Source organism: Dermacentor silvarum, chromosome 5 (assembly GCF_013339745.2).
Source record: "Dermacentor silvarum isolate Dsil-2018 chromosome 5, BIME_Dsil_1.4, whole genome shotgun sequence".
Lineage (NCBI taxonomy): Eukaryota > Metazoa > Arthropoda > Arachnida > Ixodida > Ixodidae > Dermacentor > Dermacentor silvarum.
This window is the reverse complement of record NC_051158.1, coordinates 104,334,273-104,351,626: the sequence shown is the minus strand read 5'-3', so window position 1 is coordinate 104,351,626 and position 17,354 is coordinate 104,334,273. Positions and strand designations below refer to the sequence as shown.

General features: G+C 46.3%; 1 protein-coding gene across 1 annotated transcript in view; it reads right to left on the bottom strand.

Annotated features, from left to right (window-relative positions):
- LOC125945743 (uncharacterized) overlaps positions 1 to 17,354 on the bottom strand; it is a 31,141-nt gene that overhangs the window by 11,187 nt on the left and 2,600 nt on the right. Inside the window, exons 2-7 of the mRNA XM_049668016.1 lie at positions 15,010 to 15,051; positions 9,103 to 9,134; positions 8,490 to 8,704; positions 4,554 to 4,749; positions 3,225 to 3,291; positions 1,877 to 1,960 (exon numbers count right to left, since the gene is read on the bottom strand). Coding sequence (XP_049523973.1) covers positions 1,877 to 1,960; positions 3,225 to 3,291; positions 4,554 to 4,749; positions 8,490 to 8,704; positions 9,103 to 9,134; positions 15,010 to 15,051 — 636 coding nt within the window. The remainder of the gene's footprint in view (positions 1 to 1,876; positions 1,961 to 3,224; positions 3,292 to 4,553; positions 4,750 to 8,489; positions 8,705 to 9,102; positions 9,135 to 15,009; positions 15,052 to 17,354) is intronic.

Below are 17,354 nucleotides of genomic sequence, written 5' to 3'. Positions count from 1 at the left end.
ACAACGTACACTCCGAAACTGATATCTGAATGATTGCTTCATTTAGTGATCGGGCGAGTCGAGCCATTCATTGGTGAGCTGCTCGATTGACTAAATTGACAGATTGGTCGATCGCCCAATTAATTGAATGATTGAATATCAAATCATCGAACAGCAACTTCGGGCTACGGCAGAGAGGCCATCTAGTGGGGGGCTCTGGATTATATTTGACAACCTCATGTATTTACTATGCATATAAATCTAAATGCATGTGTATTTCTGTTGTATTATTTATTTATTTATTTATTTATTTATTTATTTATTTATTTATTTATTTATTTATTTATTTATTTATTTATTTATTTATTTATTTATTTATTTATTTACTGACGTGAAGCGTCTTTGTCTAAGTTTATGTATTTCTCAGAAAATACGGCCTAAACTTTGCAGATAGAAAATGCGGACCTGATGTAGCGTTAATAGTGTGAAAATAACCGGTGCCATCTTCATAATTACAAAGATTTGATTCGGGATATTAAAATCTTATAGGTGATACGCTATGTCATGATCATAGACGCGCCGGTTATAATTCAGTTAACGACCTTCTTATTTAACTTGATTTAACAGATAGCCACTGGTCGAACCTGTCATCGAACCCGGCAGTGCAATTTTTAAATTAATTTTGTTGTGCGTTACTCTCCATCCTAAATTTTCAGGAGAGGTTTACGTTTACATTCAGTGCCACATTCGGGTTTTTTTTTCTTCTCCTCACTATTCAGAACATTCAAAAGGTGTCGCGTCTGCAAACGGAGACACCATGGCTGTAAGTGTAAGGGCATACGCCTTGTTTGTCTTTCACTATGTCTAAAAATCATCATCATCAGCCTATATTTATGTCCACTGCAGGACGAAGGCCTCTCCCTGCGATCTCCAATTACCCCTGTCTAGCGCTAGCTGATTCCAATTCTTGCGCCTGCAAATTTCCTAACTTCATCAGCCCATCTGGTTTTCTGCCGACCTCGACTGCGCTTCCCTTATCTTGGTATCCATTCTGTAACCCTAATGGTCCACCGGTTATCCATCCTACGCATTACACGGCCTGCCCAGCTCCATTTCTTCCTCTTAATGTCAACTAGAATATCGGCTCTCTGATCCACACCGCTCTCTTCCTGTCTCTTAACGTTACTCCTAAAACTTTTCGTTCCATCGCTCTTTGTGCGGTCCTTAACTTGTTCTCGAGCTTCTTTGTTAACCTCCAAGTTTCTGCCCCATATGCTAGCACCGGTAGAATGCAATTATTGTACACTTTTCTTTTCAACGACAGTGGTAAGCTCCCAGTCAGGATTTGGCAACGCCTGCCGTATGCACCCCAACCCAATTTTATTCTTCTGTAAATTTCGTTCTCATGATCAGGGTCCCCTGCGAGTAATTGACCTAGATAAATGGTACTCCTTTGCAGACTCTAGAGGCTGACTGGCGATCCTGAATTCTTGTTCCCTTGCCAGGCTATTGAACATTATCTTTGTCTTCTGCATATTAATCTTCATGCTATTAATGTATGTACCAATCAGTTATTCTTATTTTTAAACTCAGAAACCCCACAGCGGGCTTCTCTGCACACACACCCATAATGCGGGAAAGCAGGTTTTCAAAGCTGCCTAACAAGAACGGTTCTCTCTCTGATCAATTCTTTTTTTTTTTTTTAATTTTCCTTAGCGCTTCTAAAGCTAACAATCATCTATATTCACTCTGTTATAACGATTAAATGCCTTAACTTCGAAAATTACGCATTTTTGCGCAGATACAAGGCATCACACTTCTCGCGTGACAGGCCGATTTTGCTGGGGTACTCGCCACAGAATGCTTATGCGCTAAAAGTGGTAGGAGTCTTTCGTACATTGCGCAGTGGTGCTGACGAACTTGAGCAGCGGGGAGTTGGTTAGCGCTTGATCCACGGCGACGCCCACGTCGACGGCGCACGCTGCGGCACATATACCAAAGTGATTAAAATCTGCGGGAAGAAAGTGCTCGTTCGTCTGATTTGTAATAAACGCTTATTTGAATGATATGATTGATTGATCGATCAATTGATTGATTGGTTGAGTAATTTATTAATTCGTTGACGTATTGATCGATTTATTGATTGGTTAATTGGTTACTTAATTAGTTGATTGATTGACTGACTGATTGACTGACTGACTGGTCGATTGATTTATTTATTGATTGATTGATTGATTGATTGATTGATTGATTGATTGCAACCACTATCTAACTTCACTCGGTAGTTACTACGATTTCGATGCTATGTCATGACCAGTGCCTGCGAAGGTTATAGCTCTCTGACCGAATAACTTAAAACCACAGGCCAACCACTAAAATACTTAAAAGCATTTGTTCCAAGCTCATATTTCAAATTACTAATCAGTCAACTTCATACATCCCCCCTCCCAAGCCAGCACGGTTTCCTAAAATGTATTTCGTGTTAAACACAGCTTGCTCTCGTTGTCAACATCCGCCCTTGACATCAAATGACCTGCTGACGCCGTCTTCCGTGGTGTTGCCAAGGCGTTTGATGAAGTTTCTCACCATCGCCTTTTCCTGAAACTTGCTCGCGTCAACCTTAACATGCCAGTCACTATTTTTGCAGCCAACTACTGCATACGTCTTGAATCCACACGATTAAATCTAGCATGATTGGAGCACAGTGTGTTAGCGAAAACTCAGTTGCATTTCCGAGAGCTGATCACACAGAAGCAAGGTAGAAGCGGTAATGTTTTCGTATACGTGCGCGGTCGCTGAGGCGACGTATAGAGCGCCGCCATGAGCGACATCTCGTTTCTCTAAAACAAATTGCTCCCCGAAAAGGGTCAATACAGCACTGTATTTTACATTTCACCATACGCGTATACTTCACTGATACTGTGGACCTGTGGCATCTGCCGTCTTGTGCGTTTGTAAGATTATAATGGTAAGCTTCTTTCTTTCTTTATTTATTTATTTATTTATTTATTTATTTATTTATTTATTTATTTATTTATTTATTTATTTATTTATTTATTTATTTATTTATTTATTTGTTTATTTATTTATTTATTTATTTATTTATTTATTTATTTATTTATTTATTTATTTATTTATTTATTTATTTATCGAAGCGTGAAAATAAATGTGTGGACGCATTGAGTGCTGGAAATATCCCATAAGAGCCGCAGCAGTACAAGATAAGAAATAAGCCATGGACTCACCTTCGAGTCGCGAAGAGACTGCCGTCTGGAACTCGTCAGAGTTGGTATTCACGAGCACGCCAGTGTCCTATTGGAGGAACGGGCAAATAAATATACTTATCTCTCTTAAGAAGTTAAAATAAGGGTTTCATATTCGCCGATGAGCGGCACCGAATAGTGTTCAGTTGGCTTTAACGTACCGTAGCAGTGCTATAGCCGGGGCGTTGCGAGGTTACTTAAAAATAGCACAGAGAGTTTTGAAGCTGCAAAAACTAACTTTGTGCCACTCGTTTCTCGCATGCAGAGAGATGGCAGTTCACGAAATTGTTAACTCGGAAGCGCGTGAGAATATTCTTCAATTATGGCACTAACTAAAGTTGGTCTCGAAACGTCGGACATGGCGATGTCGACATTGTCGGGATGTCATAAGACTACAAGACAAAATTTTGCTGACGTACGTCTTTTAGCAATCAGACGAGTTTCAAAATTTAAAAAAATCACCAAATATTACGATACTCCCTAATGCGAAATTTGAGCGCAGCTCTACACGTGTTTTCATCGTACCACCAGTGTCAGCGCCGACAACGCCCAAGGGAGCGTCACAGTACATGTCAGGACCAGGAATACCCGGCAGTGTACGTCTCATCCGCCATCAAGCACGTTTACAGAGGCCGCCTGGACTGAGGCCTCCTGCTTAGTAATCCACTGAGCAACAATAAAGTTTTCTCCCTCTCTCTCGAGCCTTAGCCACTCGCCATCGCCTCTTGCAGGAGCAGTGATTCCCGTCAAACACACTGGTACCGCTGACTGACCTGAGCAGCTGACAGCAGCTGACGCCGCGGACGTGCGTAGCTCCCCACCTCACGACGAAAACAAGACGCCGGTGTCCTTGCTCTTTGACGAACATGCCAAAGACCCTCAATATAGTCAATAACGATAACATATAAATTCACTATAGCAATATTCACTATAGCAGACCGACCATAAACACAGCTGCGTCATAGTTGACGCAGAAGATCTTCACGTTAGTGCAAGGGCTCTGAATTTTTTTGTTAAGACTTCCGTACTTGAGCACTTTTTCTCTTTCTGAACAGACGGCCGCTGATATACAGCACTTAACTCGTGTTCTTCACGAACCGTCACAGTACGTTTGCACGCTTATGACTGCGAATCATTTGCAACTTTTGCTCGCTTCGCCATCCTTGTACAGCCTATCCTCTTCACCAAGTAGTACCTTCGCCACTTTTTAGTACTCAATTATAAACCGTCCGCTAACAATACCTCAAGGACCCACAGGTGGGGGAAAAGCATGGCACATCTTCAGTGCAAGGCTCGACGGGTAAAACTCACGTTCAGGGGTTGCCACAGTATTCCGGGTGCTTTCTCGGCCAGGAACTTGGCGTGATCCTGGAGGCTGCTGATCGCCGACGGCAGGTGGTTGACGCAGAAGATCGTGCAGACCAGCAGCACCCTGGCTCGTACGGGAGAGACGCCGCGCGCGCGCGTCGAAATCGGGAGCGTTTCATCCGGGACATACAGGGCGTGCCTTGCGATAAGCTTTTATCGAGAAAGAAAGCCCGTTCTTGAAAGATACGTACGCCATCTCGCCCCCCCCCCCCCCGCTCTATCTTCTGCTCTAAATACGTATACGTCCTTTCATTTGAAGCACGCTTTTTCTAAAGTGTGTGTGTGTGTGTGTGTGTGTGTGTGTGTGTGTGTGTGTGTGTGTGTGTGTGTGTGTGTGTGTGTGTGCGTGCGTGCGTGCGTGCGTGCGTGCGTGCGTGCGTGCGTGCGTGCGTGCGTGCGTGCGTGCGTGCGTGCGTGCGTGCGTGCGTGCGTCAGACGCCAGGCGCGTCGGAGGGCATTGGCCGCGCGTCCGGTTACGTTGGTGGCGCCAGTACGTCGAACCATCGGTCGAACTATAGCCGCTGTTTTTCTCGCCAACGTGACATAACGTGTGCGCGCGTTCACGCTACGTCGGACTATATTCAGGCCTTTACGGAGCCCTGAAAGGAGACATTGCCGCCGTTGCCCGAGTAGAGTTGGGCCCGGCTACGAGCTGCAACCAAGTCTCACTACTTTACTGATCACTGCAGTGCCTTCATAGGCATAAAAATTATGAATAAACACTGTATTCATTGCAAACGTGTCTGTATACCATTGCGAAACCACACCTCGGCCACAGCTCGACAATGGGCCTAGCCAGGGCAGTGAAGCTTTCGCTATCAACCAGGCTTAACCAAAGCTAAACCACACCAATTTTTTTTTCTGCAGCAGACACATGTCGGTTTGTTGCGGATATGTGCTAGGGTATGTTTTTGTTCTCGGGAAACCTACTGGAGCCTCAAATAGCAAGGCTTAAGCATGCAGATTTTCACTCCCGATTTCTTGATTGGCGTCCTTCTAATGGCGTTTTTCACTGGTCGATCTGGAGCAAGATTTCTTGCTCCACGGCTCCGAATCCGAATTTCACTGGTCGATCTGGAGCGGGTTCGCGCTTTTCACTGGTCGTTTCGGATCAACTCTCTCCGCGCCGGATCGCTCTCACTTGCTCCGCTGCCGAGGCGCGGATTCGGGCGGAAATAGGACGAAAGGATACGTCACTTCCGCTCGGTGGGGGACGGCGATCTTGGTGGCCATAGAAACATGCAGAGCGGAAGTTGATTTTTGTGATGTGTGTGCGCAGACTTCCGGTACGATCCAGCGCGGAGCATTTTCGCTCTCCGCTGGCAGATTAGGGTTGGTGAATTGCGAGCGCTCGCTCCAGGATTTCGGCGGCCGCTCCGGATCGACCAGTGAAAAACGCCATAAATCTCCATAGACTTTCCTTTTACATCATTTGCATTCAATTTACCGTCTCTGTTTCGCGAACTTTCTTTCTGTTGACGCCGAGTTGTATATTTACACTTTCAATTACCCTGTAGTTGGTTGCCAACTCCATTCCGTAACCACGCTTTTCAGATACAGATGTATGTGCATTTTGGCCGCCCATTTATTTTCATCCGCGTTGCTGAGCCTTTCTTTTTCAAAACTAATTTTTCTCTTCACTTCTCTGACTTCAAAAGAGGCCCAACCCATATGTTCCCCCTGCACTGCCTCATTTCTGGTTTTACTAAGCGCCCCCAAGCCTACTTTCGCTAAACGTCCAACCCCGACAAGATCTCTGGTTGTAGGCACACAATGTCATCTGCGAACGTTAGCGCTGGTACCATTATTCCTCTTTTACATCCATCGCACCACATCATATCTGTTGTATCTACTAGAATAAAGTGTACGACAGCATCACCATCCAACAAAAGTGGTCAACCAGCGTGAGTGTGTAGGGTAATTGGCTCTTGAACATGGTAGCCAAGTTGGCACTGCTTAGTTCTAAACAAACAAACAAGATTTATATTGAGGATAACGCGCAAACAGACACACAACATGATGCGCCGACGCAAAATGACGCTTTGCAAATCACCTTGTCCGTATGATCGTGTTTTCTTCTCGTGTTTAGTGTCAAACTATGCAGCGCGACTTGGCTTCCGTGCGGAAGTGGTCACTTCGCTAGAATCAACATGGCCTCCGGGATCCTGGAAGGCATGCTCGATCTCGGAGCTCATGCACTGACACCCGCCGTGGTTACAGATGAAAAAAAAAAAAAAAAAAAAAAAAACTTTATCACTATCTATTCGAACGAATTAGGGTGTAGGCTCGTTTCCCGAGCGACTCTTCGCCGCCGAAATCATACAGGGGCGTTATTGAAGCACCGTGTCCACATCTGCCGCGGACAGCTTCGAGTCGAGGTGCATTTGTGCAGACCGGCGATAAAGTGCAACGGCTGCAGGTGCTGCGCCGTGCTTTGCCTGCGGACCCACTTCGTCTACTATATCGTCGAATAGACCATTCAATATTATTCACCTAGACTGGTGCGTGAACGCTAAATGTTTAACGAGACGCTCTTCCCATCTCCAGATACGGGAACGGGTGCACGCTAAAGTGCCAGGGCGCGGCTAATCCGCCTATATATTTTTTTCAGCTGCTGACATGTGCATTCTTCAGAACGCTTGAAGAAAATTTACTTGTATATTAGGCGCGAATGTGGGCCTTTAACCTTATACTTGAAGTCATCTCAAGATCGTCATGTTTTGTTGATCCCCGATAAAAAAAGAAAACGAAATATTGACACCCTGTGAGGAATGTTGAAATAGGGCCTAAAAGGTGCGAAAGTTAGCGCGACGTGTGACGTGGGGTCGTGCATAAAATACAGAGCGCGTTTTTTAGCACACTTATATATATATAAACCGCTTTGAGTAAAGCGAACGTGGCGTTCTTGTATAGGCGTTTGAAGGCGAGGCGGACATACTGTGCGGCTTTCAGTGAAACCTTTCATGAAGGAAGTTAGCTTCTTACTGGAGAGTGGTGCTTTATGCGAGGTGGCCCTCCGACGCAAAGCAATCGATGTCATTCGTCAAAGCGTGAGCTTAGAGATTACCGGCGCAGCAACGTAGGAACGTGTTCTTTTTTTTTTTTTTTCTTGTGCTAAAGCGCGAATGCTTCAACACCAACCCGCCCAATCAGTTACGCTGCTCAAGAACGCTCGTTCGCGGAGGCTGATTTGAATTTTGAAGCACCGTACGACCGGTTTTTTTTTTTTTTTTTTTTTTACTCTTTCTTCAACATAAAAACAATAAGACATACGTACAAGCTTTGCGAGCTTTCCAGAAAGGCAACAACTAACTCCATCTTTCCACATTAGATTCATGGCCTCTGAGATCTCTGAGCCTCATCACGCCACTGCAGCGCTTTTGATCGCCACTTGAAGCTCATCGAGTAAGATTCCGAAAGTAACTACGCCGCGACTCCCTTCTACAGTGTTCGTTAACGCACTCGACCGGATCCATACAAAATAATACACTGTACACTGTACATGCAAACGATTTATTATTATTTATTTACTTACTTGTTTTACATATATTTAGGCAATTTCGTGCAGCAGTTCATTAGTTCCGTCGGGAAGCTTCAGACATACTGGCATAGTGGCATACGCAGGCACGTACTAGTTTCCAAGAAAAGCTACGTTATGTATTACTGCGTTTAACGCTGCGCCCTTGCTACGCCTGCCACTGCTTCGCACAGTGACTTCGTTTTCTTTTGCCCGGACAGACACGTTGCACTTAAAGCTAACGGTTCACCAACTCCAGGTTGCCGCAAGACACTTCGGTCACCCCCATCCCTCTCCCCGAATGCTCTTCTGGGGGACCGAGGTCGTGCAGGACGATCAAGCGGGGAGGGCGCGCCGCTCACATGAGGGGCATGTAGAGCACGGTGAACAGGCAGCCCCAGGTGTTGCGCTTGCCGAGGTCGTCCTTGGTCTCCGGCTCCGACCCGCCGCCGCATAGGCCGCACACGCACCGGCACGTCAGGACCAGCAGGCCCACCAGGGGAACCACCACCGCCAGGATGCCGCCCACCAGCACCACGGCGAACAGATTGCTCACGGAATTTACCACGGCCCAGACCTGAGCGCGAGATGTATGCCAGCGCTGACTGGTGGCAGCTTTGCGTGCGTCTTTGTTTTTTTTTTTTTTTTTTTTTTTTTTTTTTTTTTTTTTTTTTTTTTTTTTTTTTTAGCACCAAGGTAGGTAGTGGGAGCTGGTCAAGCTACTCGAGTGCCGCTTTTACTCCCGCAATTATAATCCGGAGCCCTCCACTAAGGCGCGTCTCATAATCGGGACTGGTTTTGGCACGTAAAACCCCCAGAAAGAAGAAGAAGAAGAAGAGCCTTCGTGTACAACACGGGAAAATGAACGCGCAATTCAATTCGATTCAATTTAGGCGCGGAAGAGGGGTTTACGGAATATTTTCACGGTAATGACGTCACACGCGAGACGAAAATAAAGAATCGGCAATGACTTACGAATTCCATAGGGTCGTTCGCCGGCGGTAGATCTGCAAGAGTATCATGCGCAGTGTCAGCGCAAACAACAGAAACGATACGCCGGGCTGTAGCCTGCTCAGACACAACGGAATCTCAACTAGATAAAGTAATTTATTATTACAAGCAATTATAATAATATTCAAGCGTTGGACTTCTTGTATTTCATGAAGGTTGCGTCATGGTGGCAGAAAAATTATTCCCATAAGGGAGGAAACTGTGTAAGCTTTGTTTTGTTTTTTTTTTCACAAAAGAATTTTTACAGTGTAAGCATTAATTTTTCGTCGTCCGTGATGATGCGGCGGTACGTGTCATACAAAGCCGTCAATGTTCTTAATAAACTGTGTTAGGAAAGGCGATTACACCCTTGACATATACCGGGTATTTCGGTGAACACTTCCGAAACTTTTGGAGAATTGTCTGTGGTAGACTTAATTAGTGAATTTTTGTTAATTAGTCTATTGTGGATTTCAATGGCTGCAAGTAATGTCGGCCACTTCGAGTAGACCAGCTCATGGACTGGAAGTGTGCTATCTGCCAACACCAATTAAAAAAAAATGTTTTTGAATATGTTCGCTGAAAGACCCGTTATAGTTGTGCTTGCATCTATCTAGCTTGATGTTAAACCACCATACATTTTATCTCATCATTTCTGGTTTAATTTTCAAGGAACAAAAACTGAATGCCCATGTCAACAATGGCTAGACACTCGGTCTCGGTAGGATGTGAAAAGCTTCGCTGACAAAGTTGTCGCAACAATAGTTTGCGGGTAGTGTCTGACAAAATTGATGAGTATTCCCGCCGCCTGGTCACGTGACCTGGTACTGCGATGTCCAGTCTCTGTTCATACTTGCGGACGTATGAGCAGAGAAATGTGAGTACAAAGGTGTGTATTGTACGGTTTTGCTGACTGCGGGGATAGAAATTCAACTCTTTCGTGGTTCACATGCATCGTAAACTTTCGATGCCGACTGTATGTTTCCGGACAACACGGTAGACTCCTTCCAAGGCAAGTCCTGCTGGCAGTCGAACGTTAACGCTAAGTTTGAACTGTTACCCTTCGTCTCCAATTACACCTCAGGCAAAACAATGCCCCCCCCCCCTTTTTTTTTGGCAACAGATGAACCGAGAGATGAAATTCGTTGCAATTAAAAGAAAAATGCTAAATGCTGGTGACTGTGGCGCAGCAATTTTTTAATATTTCGAGCTCCAGTTTACTTAGAAACATTGCACAGCATTGGTTTTATTAAATCAAATTTACACCTATAACCTAAATTTACGTATAACAATGGTGCATGGTACATCTATACCAACGTCGAAAAAGAGGAAAGCATATATAAATAACTAACATTGTGATGCCTTATTAATGTGTCAAACTTAAGCTTATGGTATTGTCTACACCCCCTAGAAATCCACAGTCAGTATCTTCTAATATAAGTGCGTCCGACGAGGCAGGAAATCAGTCAAGTTTGGATATTAGACATTAATTCTTAAATCTTCATCTATATAAGGTTGTCTAAAAAGTATAAAAAAAGCGGAGAGTCTAATAGAACTAAATTTAACCATCTGTAGACTGCATCTAATAATATGCGCATTCTTGTAAATATATTAAACTAAATATTAACGTGTCATTTACCCCTGTCATGTGAACAAAAAGTAATTGTTCACTACATAAGCGCGTCCTAATTAGTTCGCCGATCAGTCAGCCATATGCACTCTACTAGGACTTCAAATGACATGGGAAGACACTGACAGAGCGTAATATAAGAATTCTGTAAATTGCGTCTAACATCCTTATCCATACATTATAATAATGTAACGAATCATGTAACATTACCACTATTCTTAAAGTACTTTTTTAAGGGATAATAAGCACGTCCAAATTAGCTCAGCAGCCACCAAATCAGCCGACTGACCTATAACCAACCAATTGACCAATAAAAAAAACAAGATAGTTTCGCCCGAAAGCGAAGCATTGACAGCTTTAGCAGAGCGTTCACAGTCCGCTCCGCTCAGACCATCGTATCCTAACGATTTGCGCAGAGCCGCTCAGCGGAATGCTAATGCGCGTGCGCACAACGCTCACATCGGCAGCGGAATGAAGAACGCTGCCTACGCTCCGCTACGATGCCGTGTGAGCGGAGCGTTAAGGTGCGTGTGCTGATTGCTCTGTCGTTTTATAGAGCCACGCTGAGCGCACGTGGCTGGCGTCTCTAGAAGACGCGCTTGTCAAATCAGCGAAATCAACGGAGTTCATGCAGTCCGTGGTGAGCGTGAAATGTTTGGAGCGGAGCATAAGCAAAGCTCTGCTAAAACTGTCTATTGATTGCGATAAGAAGATTTGGCGTTGTGCTGATGGCGTCCCGGAACACTGGCTTGCTGAGGAGCGTACGATCAGTGTTGCAGATGTCGCGCTCAAGGAGGTTTAAATAAAGTTCTCCGGAGCCGTATTCTGTAACGCGTCGGTTTTCGAAGAATTCGCTTTTCGAGCAGCGATTGGTCGCCGCCTGGATGACGCCATCGCCTCGGCGCGCGCACGCATATTATGATGACATCACGCAAACGTCAGTCATGCGGAAACTGAATTGTCTTCCGCTAGGAAGCGAAGTTGCGCGAGGTACGTGCTTCGGTGTGATACTGGAGTGGAGGTGAGATACGATATCTTGAAAGCGAAGGAAAGCCGCCGCCGTCTTACTCAGGGCACGAAGAGACACCAGGAACTAACATACAAGCGCTTTTTTTTTTTCGTTCACTTTCGGCATTTCTCCGCACAAATCTTACTCAATGTCCCTCTTTGTGTCCCTGAGTTTTAGGAGGAAATCTTAACGCCGTGACAAATTTTGCGGAAGATCATGGCATCAATGACTCAACCGCATATAATATTTTAGGTAGGAACAACGTGCTTTTATTTTCTAATTACTCTATCATTCGCACTAGCAAAACAAAAGCACCTAAATTATGAGCGGACTGTAACTGTCGCGGCGCTCTTCCAGAAATGAAGTCACGGTCAAGCGGTGGCTTCATCTCTGCTGGTGAGCTGCTAAGTTGCGACAACTGCCACTGCAGAATGTCACACACCACCTGCATTACGTTGCGCACGGGGTGATACCGAAAAAGAATTGTCGGCGTTGGTTATCGTGCCAAAAGAAAGGATTACATAAATTTAGCTTCACGTTCACCAATGTGCGGTACTGTGTGAGCGTAACGCTCGTTCCAGCAGTGGAAGCCAGAACGCGGCCTTGGCTACAGCAGAGATGAGAACTCGTGTAAGGGCCGTACTTTTTTCTCTCGCCATCTTGATGAGGTGCGGCCCTTACACGGGACCGGGCCATGTGGACTCATTTTTCCGACTACGAGTGTGGAATCCATTGTAATCCACTGTGATTAAATCCCATGGAAAAAAATTGGGGTAGCTTGCACTAGCTTGCACTCCCGGCGCAAGGCTAAATATACAGCGGAGCTTGACGGTTCCTAGCTGGTCATGGCTATACGAAATGTATAAAAATTGGGGTAACTTGTATAAGTCATCCAGGCGGCGACCAATCGCTGCTCGAAAAGCGAATTCTTCGAAAACCGACGCGTTACAGAATACGGCTCCGGAGAACTTTATTTAAACCTCCTTGAGCGCGACATCTGCAACACTGATGGTACGCTCCTCAGCAAGCCAGTGTTCCGAGACGCCATCAGCACAACGCCAAATCTTATAAGTGTATAAGTGTGTATATAAGTGTATAAAAATTGGGTAGCTCGTGGTCCGTGGCACCGGGGAACGCCTCACGAAGCACTTGCAGTCTGAGCACACGCATGGGAAGTGGGGCGAAAATTATGCACAGTGTACGGGCGGCGCGCAGCAGACGAAACGCCGGGATGACGTCACGGCGCATGCGTAGTAGCGCGCAGCTGGTGGGAGCTCGGCCGAGCCGCCGCCAGAGGCGCCTGCTGCAGTCACGAACACCGCGAGCGTTCGGCGCTAATGCGGGGAAACGGAGAAGCGCGGTTGGCGTCGGCAGCAGCACCTCTGCGCGTTGCCTCTTACAATTTGTTTCTCTCCCTCTCTCTCTCCCCCTCATTTTCTCTTTCTGTCCCCCGAGCTACTAGCCACTGTACCCGAGCATAGCGCGCGACGCTCCGCGAGGTGGTTGCTAGGCAACGCAGTGGCAGGCAGCTGCGGTGTCGCCGGTTACCATGGCTACGGCGCGGCTGGCTTTTCGTGAAACGCGCACGTTTTACGGCTGGCTTAAACAGTTTCGCTGTTAAACCGCCTCCTCTCTCCATCTAGTAGCGGTACACGAAAGTACGCTGCACACGGCATTAGCGCAGTGTACGCGAAAGCTTCTACGCTGGAAGTTCTTTTTAAATGCGAAGCATTTCTTGGCGAACATTTGCCACTTTCACAGTATCTATTTATCTATCTAGCCGCCTGCCTCTTCGTGCTCTCACGGCCGTTTCGTTAACTTGATAGGTACCAAAATTGGCATAGTACGACAAGAGTGTATGGCGAACATAAATGATGGGTCATGACATGAATATCATGACGTGTGTCATGTAGGTCATGAAACTGCCGCGTACGTCTTGGTGCTCTCATGGTCGTTTCGTTAACTTGGTATTTAACTGGAATGGGTTCGGACGTGGGCACTAAGTAAAGGAAGCACTAAAGGATGATGGTGGAAGTCATGGTCATGAGCATGACTCAGCAAAAATGACAATGACTCAGCGAGAAAATATCAACACTCAGAAACCACTGAAATGAGTTCTGACGTGGGTACTAAGTGAAGGAAACACTAGAGAGATGATGGTAGACGTCATTAGTCATCAGCATGACTCAGGCAAAAAATGGCTCACCAAAAAAAAATTAGCACTCAAAAACCACAGAAATGATTTCTGACGCGGGCATAGGTAAGTGGAGGAAACACTAAAGGATGATAATAGAAGACATAGTCATAAGCATGACTAAGCAAAAATGGCAATGACAGCGAAAAAAAGATTAACACTCAAAAGCCCCTGAAATCGATTCAGACGTGTGTACTAAGTCAAGCAAACACTAAAGGATGATAATAGAAGTCTAGTCATGAGCTTGACTAACCAAAAATGGCAATGACTGAGCGAAAAATGGTTAACACTCAAAAACCACTGAAATGGGTTCGGACGTGGGCACTAAGTGAAGGAAAAACTAAAGGATGATGCTAGAAGTCATAGACATGAGCATGACTACACAGAAACTATAATGACTCAGCGAAAAGAGATTAACACTTCAAAAGCCACTGAAATGGTTTCGGACATAAATGATAGGTTATGGCACTAAATTTCATTACATTGCGTGTCATGTAGATTGTAGGTCATGAAACAGCCGCCTACGTATTGGTGCTCGCATGGTCATTCCATTAACTTGGTCGGCTGCCCGCACTCTGCTTCGCATAACATCCATTTCCCACAGGCCATGGGATCTGCCGGCTTTTTTTTCCAACTTTGGGCTGCCAAATTGGGGGTGGCCTTTACATGGCTGTGTCCCTTACATGAGTGCGGCCCTTACATGGGTTTTATACGATATATAGTGACGGCCGTTCCATTTGGCTACGTCGCTTTTGAAGCCAAACGCACTTCGCGTCTTCGGAGGCCTTCTAAAACCTTCCCGCTCGAGCCGCAGCTACGTCGTCGATATACCAGCAAAGCATGACAACACCGACGACAACGCCGACGCCGCAAATGCGCCTCGAGTGTACGTATAAATGCTATCGCATCTTTAAAAAATCGACCGACCAGGCGTCTAAACCAGACCAACCTTTGGGAATGCTTGGCTCGGCCATCACCAAGGCCGCGAAATGCTTCTGCATCCATGCGATGAAGTTGCGTATTCCGAACGTCTCTAAGCTCTCGTAGTTCAGAGCTTGCCTGGAAGTTCGGTGAACGTGATGTTGGTCTTGCCTAGGCAAGCTGCGAAACAACCAGAAAGACGGGGAGTGAGAATGAATTGTAGCACTTACAAGCAAACTGCAACGAACATATTGAACTGCGTAAATATCCTAAATATCCCTCGCTGAACAAAACAAAAATGACGTTTGAAATATGAGTGGATAAGGGGACAAAAAGATCGCAAAAATAGGTCGTTTCTGATACTGCAACTGAAAAAAAAAAGTTGGAAGGCGATTGAACGTATACTTCAACTCTACGAAAGAGAATGTTAAGTAAGCAAGGTGCTGCGCGATACAAACATGGACGAGAAGAGCACAAGGACGAGCGCAGATGCGGCTGTCCTTGTGCTCTTCTCGTCCACGTACGACCTACTCGCCCAACAACATGCACCAAAGAGAATGTTTTCCTTGGCGAGCTGGGGTTATTAGTAGGGTGTATGAATCGTATGATTTATTGCAAGAGCAGCGCTCCAGCGACAACGTTTGATCGACATGAAGTAGAGTTTGAATCGCCTCCCAACTTTTTGTCATCATTTGTCATCATCCTCGTCGTCGTCATCACCATTCCAATCGTCATCATAATCATCATCGTCATTATCATAGTTATCGCTTATTCAGTGGCCCCAATTGCACATACACAGTGACACATACCCAAGTTGGTGTAAAGAGGTTCATGAAGAGCGGCACGTATGCACTGACGCATATCCAGTGGCACCTACCCAGTATCCCGAGGGGCACGTGCGTGTTCAGTGGCCCCAGTGGCAATTATATATCGACTTCATCATCTCGGGATCGGCCCATGAAAAAAAATCAAGGGCACTCAGGTATCCCCTCGTGGGTGAATCTGCACACGGCTCCTACCTTTGTATGCGCTGTACTTTCGCCGCTCAGTTTCCGTTGACGCGATAGACCGCACGAACATTTGCCCACTGCTGCAGACGCGCTTGCTCACGCCAGCGTTTTGACAGCAGTTGTCTGCTGTCATGGAGGGTGATCTATTCATGTTTGCTTGAGCGCGCTGAAACCATGCTTGTTAATTCAGTTAGTAAGCGAATGTGTCCAAGTTTACAGAGCCGATAGAACTGTAGCGCCCGCCCGCGCCACAACGCGGGACGCTTTGGTTGGGGCTCTCAGCAGGTGCCTTGGTGCCGGCTGTAAAGAAAGAAAAAATGTGGTTGTCCCTCTTATATAGGAATCGGTATAGAACACGAAAGTGAAACGTGTGTTCACAGAAGTAGTAATGTTTATTGCACATTGATATATAATGTCTATTGGTGTTTTGTGGCTTTAAAGCGCCCTTAGGCGTTGATGCACCCACGCTGACGCCTGGTGCACGTCCTCCTCCATCACGACTACCAACGTCGATGACCATGAGCAACCGTCGTGCATATGGAAGCGTTGCACTACGCTGCACACGCTAGCACAACGCGAAAGACGAAGCACGTAACTGACACACTAATACAACGCGCAAGACAAAGCACGTAACTGAATCGTCACCGAGTCAAATCAGCGCGTACAGCGCGTCGTAATTGCAGCCTCCGCGATCAACTTCAGAAACATTTTCAGAGCTAATTGCGGAGGCCACGCTCCGCTGTGCTGGAGTACGGTGAACGCCACCTAGGTGGCGTTGGTAGTGCTTCTTGATGCCAGCGTCCCTTCGAATGCTGGCATCGATGCGTCGTAGTACTGAGACCACCGAAGCGTTCACTGTCGGTGCGCCGTTAAGGCCGGAATACATGGAGCGAATAACCGGCGTCCGAGCGAAGAACTTCGTCGGGCGGCGAACGTCCGACGGCCGGCGTCAAGAAATTTGCCGTCCGCAGCCGATCTGCCTGTCCAACATTTTTTCGTCGGGCGAACGCCGCCGCCGGAAGCGTCTAGCGCGCAGCGGTGGACGACAGCCATCAGGAGGCACTAGTTCCGGTCGCAATGCATGCTGTGTTTCGCGCGCGCGCGCCTTTTCGCGTCGTCTGCAATCGCGGTTGGTGTTGCCGTGTCTGCATGTCTCTGCACCGATTGAGTAGTTCCTAGTATGATCTCTCAGGAATCGCGTTGTATTTGTACATCCCATATCCGCTGATCTGCGAGGAAAACAGACAAGCAGTGCAAAGCTCTCTACAACAACCTTCAACAGAAATCTTCTGATCTCAGAGGCACATGCTGTCGTCATGCCTATCTCCCGACTTCCCCGATAGATGGCGTTTGGCATCGATATTTCTTTCGCTAGGCTTAGACGCGTTCGAAACGAGAAGCGATCTCGAAAACTACCAAGGTTATCCATAATACTCTGTCGTCGAAGCGGCCTGAGACTAAGCGAAAGCCGTT